The sequence below is a fragment of the Saccopteryx bilineata genome, chromosome 4 (genome assembly GCF_036850765.1).
Source record: "Saccopteryx bilineata isolate mSacBil1 chromosome 4, mSacBil1_pri_phased_curated, whole genome shotgun sequence".
Classification (NCBI taxonomy): Eukaryota; Metazoa; Chordata; class Mammalia; order Chiroptera; family Emballonuridae; genus Saccopteryx; species Saccopteryx bilineata.
Genome location: NC_089493.1, coordinates 80,655,281 through 80,672,071, shown reverse-complemented (window position 1 = coordinate 80,672,071; position 16,791 = coordinate 80,655,281). Strand labels below are relative to the sequence as shown.

At 50.5% G+C, this 16,791-nt stretch overlaps 1 protein-coding gene across 1 annotated transcript; it reads left to right on the top strand.

Annotated features, from left to right (window-relative positions):
• Positions 1 to 3,373: 3,373 nt before the first annotated feature.
• VPS18 (VPS18 core subunit of CORVET and HOPS complexes) lies at positions 3,374 to 16,416 on the top strand. Its single transcript, XM_066277046.1, has 5 exons — positions 3,374 to 3,830; positions 4,881 to 5,022; positions 11,424 to 11,515; positions 11,663 to 13,533; positions 14,219 to 16,416. The coding sequence occupies exons 1-5, from the start codon at positions 3,740 to 3,742 to the stop codon at positions 14,942 to 14,944; spliced, it is 2,922 nt and encodes a 973-aa protein (XP_066133143.1). The 5' UTR covers positions 3,374 to 3,739; the 3' UTR covers positions 14,945 to 16,416.
• Positions 16,417 to 16,791: the final 375 nt, after the last annotated feature.

Below are 16,791 nucleotides of genomic sequence, written 5' to 3'. Positions count from 1 at the left end.
AGCCCCTCAGTCAAGGCACATAAGAGAAAGCAATCAATGAACAACTAAGGTGCCACAAGGAAGGATTGATGCTTCTCATCTCTCTCCCTCCCTGTCTGTCCCTATCTGTTCCTCTCTCTGACTTTCTCTGACTCTGTCACAAACAAACAAACAAAAAGAAAATATAAGCCCCTTACTCCTTAAGTATGAGCTGTGTGTAGTGATTTCCTTCCAAAGAGTAGAGTATAGAAAGAGGGACTTATTGTGGAGAAAGCTGACAAACACTACTTCAGTCAGGCAGTCAAGGTCAACATCAACAGTGATAAGTCATGTTGATGGTATGTACCCTTCATATGACGTATGATAATAGTACTTTTTTTTGCCTGACCTGTGGTGGCGCAGTGGATAAAGCGTCAACCTGGAAACACTGAGGTTGCCGGTTCAAAACCCTGGCTTGCCTGATCAAGGCACATATGGGAGTTGATGCTTCCTGCTCCTCCCCCTTCTCTCTCCCTTGTCCTGGACAAGAAAAGCCATAGCAGTTCTGAGGGGGAAGCTGTGGTTCAGGTGGGAGTTGGACTTGAGAATGATTGTCAGGTTAAAGACATATGTAGAGTTTATTGACCACATGCTCTATGTTAGACATTTTACGATAGCAGTGAGTTTTCTCCTAGATCTCCTCATTTACTGTTCAAAGTTGACCTGGGTAATTACTGTGTCTATTTCTATAGACGGGGAAACCGAAGCTAAGAGCATCATATGTGCACAGTGTCACAGCTGAGTGACTGAGCAGAGATAAGAGGGCTGGTCTCCGGCTCTTATTCCAAAGTCTAGCTTAAGGACTGAGTAATGAGTATGTGGAAGAATACTGTTGTAATCACCTCAACAGGAAGTAGGTACTGAGTGTGTAGGAAGAAAAGCCCACTTAGGCCCCACCCCCTACATGCCAGACAGCTGTGGAGCCCAAGAGGAAGGCTTTGGGACATTGAGGAGGTAGCTGGAAAGACTTTGAGTCCCTGAGACACAACACAGTCCCTGCTGACCCGCTCTATGCAAGGGGAAACACTCCCTAAACACAATCCAGACCTGAGGAATCAGCTGAACTCCACCCCACCCTGCTTCCCTCAGCTTGCATTTAGGGACATGGACAGTGTGCTTGGATTTGAATATTGCCTCCTGGCTTCCCACTGCCTGGCCACAGGAGCTTGGACAAATTGCTCTACCATATGAACTTTAGTTTCTGCTTTTGTAACATTTTAAAAGACCAGTGCCTACTTCATAACATTAGTGTGCACGTAAAATGAAATAACAATGAATATTAGGAACTTTGGTGGTTGGCACATTGTCTGTACTAAGTTAACTTATCTTTTATGATTATTTGACGTTTGGATGGATCTCTTTGTGTTTCCTTAATGCAAATGACAGGTGATCTGGCATGAACGGAGCACGGCAGCTCCCTGGCTGGGATCACTTTTCCCAGGGCAGACACCTCCTGCTCAACGCCCAGTTCCGGGACCTTCCCTGCTGGACCTCGCCTATGGGGCAGCGCCCCTAGCGGGTAGAGCGGCTCGCAGCCCGAAGTTTCTGGCAGGAGAAGCGAGACCTGGGCGCGACGAGAAGTTACTTTGGACGGAGTAACCTGTGGCCCCATTCTGGGCGGGGGCCATCTGGGCTCAGAGAGCCCTTATTGGGGACTGGTGAGGGTCCAGTCCTCTGCGTCAGGCAGGGAAATTCGGCAAGAGTAGCATGACCATACAATGTATTGTTGCAAACCTGGACGCTTTTTAAAATGTTTTTTTTTTTTTTTTTTTTAATTTTTATTTACAGAGACAGAGAGAGAGAGTCAGAGAGAGGGATAGATATGGACAGACAGACATGAAGGGAGAGAGATGAGAAGCATCAATCATTAGTTTTTCGTTGTGACACCTTAGTTGTTTATTGATTGCTTTCTCATATGTGCCTTGACCGTGGGCCTTCAGCAGACCGAGTAACCCCTTCTCAGCCAACGTCCTTGGATCCAAGCTGGAGAGCTCTGCTCAAACCAGATGAGCCCCGCGCTCAAGCTGGCGACCTTGGGGTCTCGAACCTGGGTCCTCCGCATCCCAGTCGGACCCTCTATCCACTGCGCCACTGCCTGGTCAGGCCAGGACGCTTTTGAGTGTAAAAGGGGCGGTTTTAGCCATTACTCGGGGGGCTACCCGCTAATGCCGGATGGCGATGACTCTGGCCAAAAGCCTTTCACTTTAGCAATGTAGAGTCCGTGAGCCCCATAAAACAAACAGACTCCGAGTCGCCTAGGCGGGTAAAAAAGGGAGACCCAACCGCAGTCGCACCCAAACCCTCGAAGTTGTCTTTTAGGACTCCACATTTGCCTCCAACACTTGTCCCCAATTCCTGACAGGTTTGGCAGGTATTTGTTCCCCGCTCCTCCATTCAGTGTTGCGACCATATCTCTGGGTATGCCCCTGCTGTGCCCTAGAGCCTGGAACTGGCACGGAGAGAGCGCTCATTTGTGGAATGAGTGACCTTCTGAACAAATACATCTACGGCAATCTAGCATTAATTTTCTGTTTATTGGCCCATCGTCCCTGCTGCATTATGAACTCCAAGGACAGAACCGTACTGATCTCTATGACTCCAGCACCTAGCCAGAGGCCGGACACAGAGTGTTTTGCTGAACGAATGAATGGAAGTAGCCTGGCACCCCTTAGCTGTGCCTTGTCTTCTCTGCTGCTCCTTGTTTCCCCACACCGAGAAGCCACTACGGAGGTTAGAGACAGGTTAGGTAGCACATGGCTTCCCACTGGCTGGGGAATCCAGCTTTGCCACTTTTCTGGAAGCTGGTGGGCCCCTGGATGTGGGAGAAGAGAGATCAGGGCTGCTTGCTTGCCTGTGCCTTGTGAAGGCAGGATCAAGACAACGATTAGATTGAGGAACAGGAGGTTCTCCTAGGGACCTAGAGCAGCGAGCTGTTTAGAAAGGTGGAAGCGAAGCTGGGCAGGGAGGCTGAGCCGTCCAGTTGAGGGAGGAAGCCCGGCATGAAAGGTGCTAGGGACCGGCGAGGCTGTAGCTGGATGGCACTGGGCGGATCGGAGAAAGAGGCTGAGAAAGCCAGGATTACCTCCTAGTGTCAAAGCCCGGAACTGCAGCAGGATCCTGGATAGAGAGGCCTGCGTTCAGCGGGGCCAGTCTACCACCCCACTGAACACGTCCTGATCCGCCCCAAGCGGAGAACCGCCGCTGCACTCTCGGCCCCCGCCCTCAAGGGAGGACTGGGTCACAGCCCAGCCCCGCCCACCCCGCCCCGCCCCCCTGCTTGGGGCCCGCCTCCTCAACCCTCGCGAGGCCTCCCAGTGGCCGGACCCGCGAAGTTCCTGCGCCAGCGACGCGAGGTTCTGAGAGCCCGGAAATTACGTTTTAGGCCGGCGTGCGGGGGCCGGGAGTCAGCTGAGCTGCTGGGGCGAGGTTGAGATTACCTGGGCTCGCCTAAAGGGAACCGGGGACCTCTTGGGGGAGGGAGTCGCGTGCAGGACTGCGCCAGATTCAAGGGGGAGGGCCCCTCGGTCTTCTCGGTCTGTAAGGCGAGAGTGAAAACATCCTCAGGATTTTAAAGAGGACAAGGCGGCGGCGGGTTGCCAGGATCTGTCAGATCCCTGTCTAGTCTGAGAGTCGCAGGTTCCCGTCGGGGCAGCAGGGATCCCTGGGGGAAGCCCTGTTGTAATCCCTGGGCCTGGGACGGAGAGTCCAGAAGCCAGACACCATGGCGTCCATCCTGGATGAATACGAGGATTCCCTGACCCGCTCAGCTGTCTTGCAGCCCGGCTGCCCCAGCGTGGGCATCCCCCACTCGGGTAAGGGAAGAAGAGTGCCGCTGCCTCTCTCAGCTCCCCTGGCAACTTTTTGGAGAGGAGGGTGGCTCTAAGAGCTCTGATTCACCTACTAGACCTGCAGTTTGGGTCGAGGCCCCTGATTCTCTTCAGGCTCTCTTGGCTCCCAGCTGGTGGATGGTCGAAGTTTGAAAGAGCGGCAAGAGCAGCCTCCTGATCTAGGCCCAGCCACTAGGGTCCTTCTAAGAGGGAACTGGCACCCAGATAAGGAAGTGACTCGTCTTACAGGGCTGCAGTTGGGGGAACTGAAAATAAGTCTTCAGGATTCACCTGATTCTGTTCTTTTCTCACTAGGGCCCTTCTGGGGGTGGGAAGAAGAAAAGGGGCAAAGAAACTGGTGAAAGGGGAATGTTGTAGGGGAAGGAGGAGTGATCCTAGAGGGAATTGTGTCACTAAACAGGATAAAATGAGTTTTAGGCCTTTGCTAGAGCTGGGTGCAACCTAGCATTGAGGGGAAATTTTTGCAGAAAGTAGTACAGAATTGGCAGAGGGGTCTGAAATGCTGAGGTATTTTGAGCAGTGCTAAAAGAATGAGAGTAAAGCCTAGAGAGAAAGCACTTCAGTTAGTTAATCAACTGCTTGGAATAGTTATCCAGGATTCCCTCTTCCCTCATTCTTCTGGAGACTCACTGAGAGCATTACTGCATGGGCAGGGAGGAGGAGAGTGGAACTAGATGACTTTAGTTGAGTTGGACTTGCTGGGCCAAAGATTGATGAGGGAAATTGCCCAACCCTTTTCCCCTGTTACCATTGGGAACAGGTACATCATGGCATAACAGCATCCCAAGTGTCCAAAGAATCAACCCCTCGCTGCTGTCAGACAGTATGGGGACAGCTCTCTAATGTAGGGATTAGCAAACTACTTGACATATTGATATTAAACTGTTTGATAACCAAGGTCCTGGAGTGGTAATATGTTGGGAAAGTGGAGAGGAGCACTGGTTTTTTGTTTATGTTTTTTTTTGCTTTTCCTGTCTCTTCTAAGCTAACCTTTTCTTTGCTCCTCACCTGTAGGGTATGTGAATGCCCAGTTAGAGAAGGAAGTACCCATCTTCACAAAGCAGCGCATTGACTTTACTCCTTCTGAGCGTATCACCAGTCTTGTCGTCTCTTGTAATCAGCTCTGCATGAGCCTGGGCAAGGACACATTGCTCCGGTAAGTGAGGGCCCAAAATGTATAGGAGTAGGGAGTGGAATGGTTATATTTTGGGCCTATTAACGGACTAAGGCCTTTCTGTTCCTCTAAGGAATAGAAAGAGGGGATTGGGAATTTTCAGGAAATATCTTTCCCAAAGAGAACCAATATAGTGTAGTAGTTAAGAATTATGTAGACCTGGATTCAGTTCCCAGCTCTCCCATTTATCAGCTATAGAATTTTTTTTTTAAGATTTTCTCCACTTTTTTATTTTTAGATTTAATTTACTCATTTTAGAGAGAGGAAAGAGAGAGAGAGAGAGAGAGAGAGAGAGAGAAGGAAGGAGGAGCAGCAGGAAGCATCAACTCCCATATGTGCCTTGACCAGGCAAGCTGAGGGTTTCGAACTGGCAACCTCAGCATTCCAGGTCGACGCTTTTATCCATTGCGCCACCATAGGTCAGGCATTTTAAAAAGATTTTATTTATTGATTTTACAGAGGGAGAGGAGAGAGAGAGGTGGGGGGAATGAGAAGTATCAACTCATAGTTGCTTTGCTTTAGTTGTTCATTGATTGCTTGCATTGCCTTGACCAGGATAGCCCAGGGTTTCAAATCAGTAACCTAAGCATTCCAGATCAATGCTCTATCTACTGTGACACCACCGGCCAGATCCAGCTATGGAATCTTGAGCAAGTCAGGCAGTCTCTCTATATGTGTTTTTTCATCTGTTAAAGGTAGTACTAACACAAGTTAGTCGCATGAATCAGTGGAACTGTCTAGAATCCTGAAATAAATCCATTAGAAATGGAAATAATGTATCTTTTTTCTTTTTCTTTTTTTTGTTGAGAGAGAGAGAGAGACAGACAGACAGAGACAGACAAAGAGAAGGGGAGAGAGATGAGAAGCATCAATTTTTGGTTGCAACACCTTAGTTGTTCATTGATTGCTTTCTCATATGTGCTTTGACCGGGGCTCCAGTAGAGCAAGTGACTCCTTGCTCAAGCCAGTGACTTTTGGGCTCACGCCAGCGACTATGGGGTCACACCTATGATCCCAGGCTCAGGCTGGCGACCCCATGCTGCTCAAGTCAACGACCCCATGCTCAAGCCGATGACTTTGGGTTTTCAATCCTGGGTCCTCAGCATTCCAGGCCAATGTTCTCTGCTGTGCCACCACCTGGTCAGGCAGAAATAATGTATGTTAATAAAGCTGGAAGTAAATACATAAGTAAATAGAAATAATATATGACAAAAGCAAGCCCTGGCTGGTTGGCTCTGTGGTAGAGTGCTGGACCAGCGTGTGGATGTCCCAGGTTTGATTCCTGGTCAGGGCACACAGTAGAAGCAAACATCTGCTTCTCCACCCCTCCCCTCCCACAACCTCTTTTCCCCTCTCTCTTCTACTCCCACAACCATGGCTCGATTGGTTCGAATACATAGGCCCTGGGTACTGAGGATGGCTCCATGGAGCCTCTGCCTCAGGCGTTAATAATAGACCTGTTGCGAGCATGGCCCCAGATGGGCAGAGCATCAGCCCCAGACGGGGTTTGCCAGGTGGATTCTGGTCAGGGTACATGCGGGAGTCTGTCTCTCTATCGCCCCTCCCCTCACCTGGAAAAGAAAAAAATTAAAAAAATACATACATGACAAAAGTGTTAGTAATACTGTTTATCTATCTGGAATAACCATCTGGGATAAAACAGAGCTAAGTCTCTATATCATAAAAATGAATTCTAGGTGGAATAGTTATTTTAAAAAAATGTGAATATTAGAAGAATTTTAATAAATTTCTGTGTTTTTGAGCTGAAGGAAGACCTTTTTACTTAAGCTAGAAGATTTAGATGCTACAGGAAAAAGATATAATTGATTACATTGCTGTTGTGACAATACAAAACAAAGCATATAAATCAGGCCAAGACAAAAGATAGTGGGAAAATAATGTACTGTGCCTGACCTGTGGTGACGTAGTAGTTAAATTGTTGACTTGGAGCGCTGAGGTTGCCGGTTTGAAGCCCCAGGCTGGCCTAGTCAAGGCACATATGGGAGTTGATGCTTCCTGCTCCACCCCCTCTTCTCTCTCTTTCTCTCTCCTCTCTCTCTAAAAATGAATAAATCTTAAAAAAAGAAAGAAAATAATGATTTTCTACATGACTAACAATTTACATCCTTGTTTTTTGTTTGTTTTTGTGACAGAGACAGACAGAGAAAGGGACAGACAGGGTTAGACAAGGAGAGAGATGAGAAGCATCAAGTCTTCGTTGCAACACCTTAGTTGTTCATTGATTGCTTTCTCATATGTGCTTTGACCGGGGGGGCTGCAACAGAGCAAGTGACCCTGGGCTCAAGCCAGCGACCTTTGGGCTCAAGCTAGCGACGGTGGGTTCATGTCTATGATTTCACGCTCAAGCCAGCCACCCTGTACTCAAGCTGGATGATCCCGTGCTCAAGCTGGCAACCTCAGGGTTCCTAACCTGGGTCCTCTGCATCCCAGTCCGACTCTCTATCCACTGCGCCACTGCCTAATCAGGCTACATCCTTGTTTCTTAAAAAGCCCTTCCAAATTAATAAAAAGACAACTTAGTAGAAAAGGAAGGGTAAAGACCATAAACAAGCTGTTCATAGAAGAGGAGCTCTGCATTTCCACTAAACATCTGAAAATAGTTTTAACCTCTGGGAATACAAATTAAAATAACAGTAAGATGCCATTTTTAAAAAGAAACCTATCAGCCTGACCTGTGGTGGCGCAGTGGATAAAGCCTTGACCTGGAACACTGAGGTTGCTGGTTTGAAACCCTGGGCTTGCCTGGTCAAGGCACATATAGGAGTTGATGCTTCCTGCTCCTCCCTACCTTCTCTCTCTCTCTCTCTCTTCTCTGAAATGAATAAATAAAATAAAAATAATTTAATAAAAAAATAAAAAGAAACCTATCAGATCAGCAAAAATTAAAAAACAGTAATATCCTGACGGACCAGGTGGTGGCACAGTGGATAGAGCTTTAGCATGGGATGCCTAGGACCCAGGTTTGAAACCTGAGGTTGCTGGCTTGAGTGTGGGATCACAGATATGACCCCATGGTCACTGGCTTGAGCCCAAAGTCACTGGCTTGAGCAAGGGATCACTGGCTCAGCTGGAGCCCCTCCTCTCCATCAAGGCACATACGAGAAAGCAATCAATGAACAACTAAGGTGCTGCAACTATGAGTTGATGCTTCTGATCTCTTTTCCTTTTTGTCTGTCTGTCCCTGTCTCTCTCTAGCTTGCTAAAAAGAAAAATAAATAAATAAAAGTAAAAACAGTAATATCCTGGTGCTGGCAAAGATATACAGAAATAGACTATCAAAAATTACTGTTGAAAGTATACATTGCTACCATTTTATAGGAAAATAATTAGTCATGTCTATTAATATTTAAAATATATATAACTGATCCAACAATCCCTTTTGGGGAATACATAACTACAGAAAGAAGAGTACCAGTTTGCAATGGTATAGATCCAGGGATATTGATTGCAACATAATTTGTGGTAGGAAAAAATGAACTAGAGCTGAATGCTCATCAACAGGAAAATGATGATTAAATTATGGATCAGCCATGAAAGGGAATATTATGCAGTTACTACAATGAGTTAGAGCTCTATCTGTTGACTCAGTGGAATGCTCATGAAATGTGGGTTTTTTTATTTGTTTGTTTTTTTACAGGGACAGAGAGAGAGTCAGAGAGAGGGATAGATAGGGACCGACAGACAGGAACGGAGAGAGATGAGAAGTATCAATCATCAGTTTTTCATTGCAACACCTTAGTTCATTGATTGCTTTCTCATATGTGCCTTGACTGTGGGGCTACAGCAGACCAAGTATCCCCTTGCTCGAGCCAGCGACCTTGGGTCCAAGCTGGCGAGCTTTGCTCAAACCAGATGAACCCGCGCTCAAGCCAGTGACCTCAGGGACTCGAACCTGGGTCCTCTGCAGGTTCCGGAGCATCCCCCGTCCGATGCTCTATCCACTGTGCCACCGCCTAGTCAGGCACTCATGAAATGTTAAGTGAGTAAAGTATGTTCTGAATTAACATGCACACACATATATACAATATGAAGTCTTTTTTTTTGCAGAGACAGAATCAGAGAGAGGGACAGACAGACAGGAAGGGAGAGAGATGAGAAACATCAGTTCTTTGCTGCGGTTCCTTAGTTGTTCATTGACTGCTTTCTCATATGTGCCTTGACGGGAGGGGGGGAGGGCTACAGCAGACCGAGTGACCCCTTGCTCAAGCCAGCAACCTTGGGCTCAAGCTGGTGAGCCTTGCTCAAACCCGATGAGCCCGTGCTCAAGCTGGCGACCTCAGGGTCTCGAACCTGGGTCCTCTGTGTTCCAGTCCAACGCTCTATCCACTGCGCCACCGCCTGGTCAGGCATGAAGTCTTTTTTTTTTTTTTTTAAAGATTTTATTTTCTGTTGATTTTTTTTTTTTTTAATTTTTTTAATTTTTTTTGCATTTTTCTGAAGCTAGAAACAGGGAGAGACAGTCAGACAGACTCCCGCATGCGCCCGACCGGGATCCACCCGGCACGCCCACCAGGGGGCGATGCTCTGCCCATCCTGGGCGTCGCCATGTTGCGACCCTCCTGGGTGTCGCCATGTTGCGACCAGAGCCACTCTAGCGCCTGGGGCAGAGGCCACAGAGCCATCCCCAGCGCCCGGGCCATCTTTGCTCCAATGGAGCCTTGGCTGCGGGAGGGGAAGAGAGAGACAGAGAGGAAGGCGCGGCGGAGGGGTGGAGAAGCAAATGTGCACTTCTCCTGTGTGCCCTGGCCGGGAATCGAACCCGGGTCCTCCGCACGCTAGGCCGACGCTCTACCGCTGAGCCAACCGGCCAGGGCTCTGTTGATTTTTAGAGGGAGGAGAGACAGAAAGAGAGAGAGAGAGAGAGAGAGAGAGAGAGAGAGAGAGAAAGGTGGGGGCGGGAGGAGTGGGAAGCATCAAGTCACAGTTGCCCCTCATATGTGCCTTGACCAGGCAGCCCAGGGCTTTGAATTGGTGACCTTAGCATTCCAGGTCGATGCTCCATCCACTGTGCCACCACAAGTCAGGCAATATGAAGTCATTTTTGTAAAGATTGACAGAACAACCCTATTCTATTATAAGCATGGAGAATGATGTTAACTTTAGTTTTCTCTGTTGAGAATGACAGCTTTGAGAAGAGAGTCATTAACTTTTTCTTTATACATTTTTGCACTGATTTTTTGCATAGAATAAGCATATAATTTGAAAAGATTTTAATAAGGGAAATATAATTCAAACAGGAGCATTCCTGAAGGTTATTGTGAAGATTGAGATCATATTAGATTAAGTCCTTGACATGATGCTTCATATAGAGAAAGTACTCAGTAACCATTAGCTACTATTTTTCGTTTTTTTTTGTTTGTTTGTTTGTTTGTTTTTAAGAGAGAGACAGGCCCTGGCCGGTTGGCTCAGTGGTAGAGCGTCGGCCTGGCGTGCAGAAGTCCCGGGTTCGATTCCCGGCCAGGGCACACAGGAGAAGCACCCATCTGCTTGTCCACCCCTCTCCCTCTCCTTCCTCTCTGTCTCTCTCTTCCTCTCCCGCAGCCAAGGCTCCATTGGAGCAAAGATGGCCTGGGCACTGGGGATGGCTCCTTGGCCTCTGCCCCAGGCACTAGAGTAGCTCTGGTCGCAACAGACCGACGCCCCAGAGGGGCAGAGCGTCACCCCCTGGTGGGCAGAGCGTCACCCCCTGGTGGGCGTGCTAGGTGGATCCCGGTCGGGCTCATGCAGGAGTCTGTCCGATTGTCTCTCCCCGTTTCCAGCTTCAGAAAAAAAAAAGAGAGACAGACAGACAGACAGGGACAGACAGGCAGGAAGGGAGAGAGGTGAGAAGCATCAATTCTTCATTGTGGCATCTTAGTTGTTCACTGATTGCTTTCTCATATGTGCCTTGACTGGGGGGCTCCAGCAGAGCTAGTGACCCTTGCTCAAGCCAGTGTCTATGCTCAAGCCAGTGGCTGCGCTCAAGTCAGGTGAGCCTGTGCTCAAGCCGGCGAGCTCAGGGTTTCGAACCTTGGTCCTCAGCATCCCGGGCCTACACTCTATCCACTGTGCTACCATCTGGTCAGGCTGTTGTTCATTTTTTATCCAGAAGTCTGGGATACCCCTCCCCATCTTTCTGAATGTACTGAAGATCTGTTGAGCAGAGGGAAAAGACTTTTGCTTAGTGGACTTCTCAAAATGAGGTGCAGGAAGTCTCAGCTGAGGGTTAGGTAGGATCCTGTATATGTTTCAGAGTTCCCTTGGGATTGTATTCAGTTTTATGTGTATATATGGATTTCAGGGAAGAAAAGCTTTGGCTTTCATCAGGTTGTAAAGAGGTCTGTGATTCAAGAAAAGGATCTAACCTTCTTTTGTCCTGACAGCATTGACTTGGGCAAGACAAATGAACCCAACCATGTGGAGCTAGGACGCAAGGATGATGCCAAAGTTCACAAGATGTTCCTGGACCATACTGGTATGTGGTGATGGTGGTCTGAGGTGGGAGGGGGCTGAGGTTAAGCCACTGCCTGGGTGGGTGGGATCTAAGGGTGGAGGGGCAAGGAGGAGGAGGAGGGTGGGGATGGCAGCATCCTCTAGGATGCCATGCTCTCCCCCACTCCAGGCTCTCACCTGCTAATTGCTCTGAACAGCACTGAGGTCCTCTATGTGAACCGTAATGGACAGAAGGTGCGGCCACTGGCGCGCTGGAAAGGACAGCTGGTGGAGAGTGTGGGCTGGAACAAGGCACTGGGCACTGAGAGCAGCACAGGCCCCATCCTGGTTGGCACTGCCCAAGGCCAGATCTTTGAAGCAGAGCTCTCAGCCAGCGAGGGTGGGCTTTTCGGCCCTGCCCCAGATCTCTACTTGCGTTTATTGTACACTCTAAATGAAGAAGGGGGTCCAGCACCTGTTTGCTCTCTTGAGGCTGAACGGGGCCCTGATGGACGTACGTTTGTTATTGCCACAACTCGGCAGCGCCTCTTCCAGTTCATAGGCCGAGCAGCAGAGGGGGCTGAGGCACAAGGCTTCTTGGGGCTCTTTGCTGCCTACACTGACCACCCACCCCCATTCCGTGAGTTCCCCAGCAGTCTGGGCTACAGTGAGTTGGCCTTCTATACCCCCAAATTGCGCTCTGCGCCGCGGGCCTTCGCCTGGATGATGGGGGATGGCGTGTTGTACGGAGCATTGGACAATGGGCGTCCCGACTCCCTGCTGAGCGAGGAGCGAGTCTGGGAATACCCAGAGGGGGTAGGTCCTGGAGCCAATCCACCCCTGGCCATTGTCCTGACCCAGTTCCACTTCCTGCTGCTGCTGGCAGACCGGGTGGAGGCAGTGTGCACACTGACAGGGCAGGTGGTGCTACGGGATCACTTCCTGGAGAAGTTCGGGCTACTGAAGCACATGGTGAAAGACTCCTCTACAGGCCACCTGTGGGCTTACACTGAGAGGGCTGTCTTTCGCTACCACGTGCAGCGGGAGGCCCGAGATGTCTGGCGTACCTACCTGGACATGAACCGCTTTGACCTGGCCAAAGAGTATTGTCGAGAGCGGCCCGATTGCCTGGACACTGTCCTGGCTCGGGAGGCCGATTTCTGCTTTCGTCAGTGTCGTTACCTGGAAAGTGCCCGCTGCTATGCCCTGACTCAGAGCTACTTTGAGGAGATTGCCCTCAAGTTCTTGGAGGCCCGACAGGAGGAGGCTCTGGCTGAGTTCTTGCAGCGAAAACTGGCCAGTTTGAAGCCAACTGAGCGTACCCAGGCCATACTGCTGACCACCTGGCTGACAGAGCTCTACCTGAGCCGGCTTGGGGCGCTGCAGGGTGACCCAGAAGCTCTGAACCTCTACTGGGAAACACGGGAGCGCTTCCGTGCCTTCCTCAGCAGCCCCCGCCACAAGGAGTGGCTTTTCACCAGCAGGGCCTCCATCCACGAGCTGCTCGCCAGCCATGGGGACACGGAACACATGGTGTACTTTGCTGTGATCATGCAGGACTACGAGCGGGTGGTGGCCTACCACTGCCAGCACGAGGCCTATGAGGAGGCGCTGGCCGTGCTTGCCCGCCACCGGGACCCCCAGCTCTTCTACAAGTTCTCGCCCGTCCTCATCCGTCACATCCCCAGCCAGCTGGTGGATGCCTGGATTGAGCTGGGCAGCCGGCTGGATGCCCGGCAGCTCATCCCTGCTCTGGTGAACTATAGCCAGGGTGGTGAGGCCCAGCAGGTGAGCCAGGCCATCCGCTACATGGAGTTCTGTGTGAACGTGCTGGGTGAGACTGAGCAGGCCATTCATAATTACCTGCTGTCTCTGTATGCCCGAGGCCAGCCAGACTCACTGCTGGCCTACCTTGAGCAAGCTGGGGTCAGCCCACATCGTGTGCATTATGACCTCAAGTATGCACTGCGGCTCTGCGCCGAGCACGGCCACCACCGTGCTTGTGTCCATGTCTACAAGGTCTTGGAGCTGTATGAGGAGGCTGTGGACCTTGCCCTGCAGGTGAGCCAATGAGTCTTGATGCCATCTAAGAGGGGTCTGGAGAGCAGTAACTTCAGTGCTGAAGGGTTGGAGAGGTGGCTGTGTCTGGGGTGTGCTGGCTTCACTCGCAGAGAGCTGCTGTAGTATAGAGGTTAAGAACAGGGGCTCCAAAGTCAGGAATTCTGATTCTGCCACTTTCTAAGCTGTGAAATCTCTGTGCCTCAGATTATTCACCCAGACTCTGGGGGTAATATTATAGTACTTCCCTCATAAAGTACTGTATATAAAAAGCACTCAGAATGCTTAGTTAAGTTCTGCATACATGCTATCTCTTGTATTATGGTCACAGTTGTAGAAGATGCTGAGTGACATTTCTGAAATCATGAATTATTACCTAAAGGACTTACTGAATTAGAATGTATACAGGTGGGGCTCTAAAATTATGTCCTCCCCTCATGATTTTTAAATTCACTAAAATTGAAGTCCTACCATCATAAGTAGCTTTTACATAGCTGTGACAGAGACAGGCCCACCACTGCGACAGAGCCTATCCTGGCCCTGGGAAGCTCTCGATCGCTGCTGGGAGCGGTGGGAATGCCACCTTGGGCCTCCCCTCAGGTCCCATCTCCCTGGGCATGTTTCTCCCACGGGCTCTATTTTGGGTGAGGAGGAGGCTTGACCCTTAACACTCCTGGTTACCCCACAGGTGGATGTGGATCTGGCCAAGCAGTGTGCTGATTTGCCCGAGGAAGATGAGGAACTTCGCAAGAAGCTGTGGCTGAAGATTGCACGGCACGTGGTGCAGGAGGAGGAAGATGTGCAGACAGCTATGGCCTGCCTGGCCAGCTGCCCCCTACTCAAGATTGAGGATGTGCTGCCCTTCTTCCCTGACTTCGTCACCATTGACCACTTTAAGGAGGCAATCTGCAGCTCACTGAAGGCCTACAACCACCATATCCAGGAACTACAGCGAGAGATGGAGGAGGCCACAGCCAGTGCCCAGCGCATCCGGCGAGACCTGCAAGAGCTACGGGGCCGCTATGGCACTGTGGAGCCCCAGGACAAATGTGCTGCCTGTGACTTTCCCCTGCTCAACCGCCCTTTTTACCTCTTCCTGTGCGGCCACATGTTCCATGCCGATTGCCTGCTGCAGGCTGTGCGGCCTGGCCTGCCAGCCTACAAGCAGGCCCGGCTGGAGGAGCTGCAGCGAAAGCTGGGGGCCGCTCCACCCCCCACCAAGGGCTCTGGCCGGGTGAAGGAGGCTGAGGGGGGCGCTGCCCCTGGAGGGCCGAGCCGGGAACAGCTCAAGGCTGACCTAGATGAACTGGTGGCGGCTGAGTGTGTGTACTGTGGGGAGCTGATGATTCGCTCTATCGACCGGCCCTTCATTGACCCCCAGTGCTACGAGGACGAGCACCTCAGTTGGCTGTAGGAGGGCGTTGCCCCTGATATGTGGGCAAGCAGTCAAGGACAGCTATTTGCCCAGTCTTGGGAAGGCCACATGGTAGTGTGTGCTTAGTCATCTGGAGACTGCTGGGCTATGGCTGGAGGCGGGCATGGAATTACAGCTGTTGCCCATGGCGTGTCAGCTCTGAGTGCACCTGCCCGCTGCTCATGCTGTTCTTCAGAGCTGCCTTAGAGCCACTGTTACACCAGGCCATCAGCCTGCCTCCCAGTAGAGGGCATTAGTTGGAGACGTCCCAGTTCTGATCGCCTTCCCGTCCCCTCTGCATCTAACAGCTCGTTTTTCCTTTTTACTCTCTACACACATCCTGTTCACCTAGACTAAGAGTACCCGCTTGCTTTTCACTCTGTGCCTCTTCTCCCTCAGAGGAAACCCTCTCTTCTCTCTGGCCCCCGGCTCCAAAAGTAAAAAGACAGCCCCTCCAACTCCTGGGCATGGGGGGTGGGAAAGGTGGTGCTGATGGCAGATGTGCTCTTGTGCACGCTGGGGCTCCACTGTGAGGGGTGCCCTGGGCAGAGGGCCTCATGGAAGACTGTGGGAGCTGGTGATGGGGTGGAGAGCATTAAACTGCCTTCCTCGCACTGGTGGCTCTGGAGCTGATGGCTTTGTGTTGACGCTGGGTGAGTGGGGTGTGAGTGATCTCCAGGAGAGGCTGGGTGCCGCAGGGAGGTTGCCAGGGGCCTTCATGCTTTCAAGTCTTGGCCCTGCTTCTTCACCTGGAGGTGTGACAGGACAAATTTCCCATTTCATGCTTGCTTCTCTTCCTCCACCCGATCCTCTCACTCCAGGCTTCAGATGGAAATTACTGTCCACCATCCTGTCTTGGAGCAGGGATTGTTCTTCCCTTTGGCCAGCAGGCGGTGCTACTCCCCACAGAATCCTTTGCACTCCAGCAGCTGGATTGCTCGAGTCTTTTGCTCCACTAGTGCTTCCTCAGTCTGTTCCTTCCCTGGTTGTCCTGTGAATTCTCTGGATGTCTGCACTACCTAACCATGAATCTAAGTCCGTTATTCCTCCTCCCTCCACTAGCCCATACACATGCTAGATTTTACTTGTCCTTCTCTTTGCTAGGCTGGATCACTGTTTTTCCAGGTTCTGCTCAGCTTTGATAATGCCCTACCACTGTCTAGCATTTAACCACAATGTTGAGGTCCAACATGGAGGTGAGAATGCCACTGCCACCATTCATGGCATTTGGCAGATAGGTTTTTATTTTTTCATCTAGCTCTTGTAACCTCCCCCTCCCCCCAGATTACACTTCTTTAGTTGTGGCTGATGGCTAAACCACAACTAAAGATTCTTAGAGTGGGACCTTCCTGTGACATCAGCTGAGCACCCTTTGCTCCGAGCACTGGTGACCACAGTCCACTGCCCAGCTCTATGGGTGTGGTGTGTCAGCTGCCAGACTGAAATAAAATAACAAATGGTTGTTCCTGGAATCAGGCTGGGGTGAGGGCACCTGGTTGGTGTCTGCATGCTTTTTTCTTTCTTCCCTGCAGCCAAATCCTCTGCCGAGACTTATCTCCCACAGACTTGGTGGAATCTTGCCCTGCTGAGTGGCCCAGCCACTAGAACAACAGAGTCTCTTCAGAGCCTCTGCTGACTTAAAGGGCTAGAAGCTACTCATCTCTGATGAACTTCAGACTCCCTGTTTTCCCCCAGAAACAAGAGTGGGAGTAAATGTGTGTGTGGGAGGGTCTCATTTGGTAAGTAGAGGACATGATAATCCTCCCCCCCCATTCCAGGAAGATTTGGAGGGCTCCTGCTCCCTCTCCCTATGTGGCCTAAGGCTCTCCTCACACCTAGACGTGCCC

Coding starts and splice junctions, on each gene's coding strand:
- VPS18 (XM_066277046.1), top strand. CDS start 3,740: ATGGCGTCCATCCTGGATGAATACGAGGATTCCCTGACCCGCTCAGCT. Junction 11,516..11,662: donor GATGTTCCTGGACCATACTG/GTATGTGGTGAT, acceptor CCCCCACTCCAG/GCTCTCACCTGCTAATTGCT. Junction 13,534..14,218: donor CTGTGGACCTTGCCCTGCAG/GTGAGCCAATGA, acceptor GTTACCCCACAG/GTGGATGTGGATCTGGCCAA.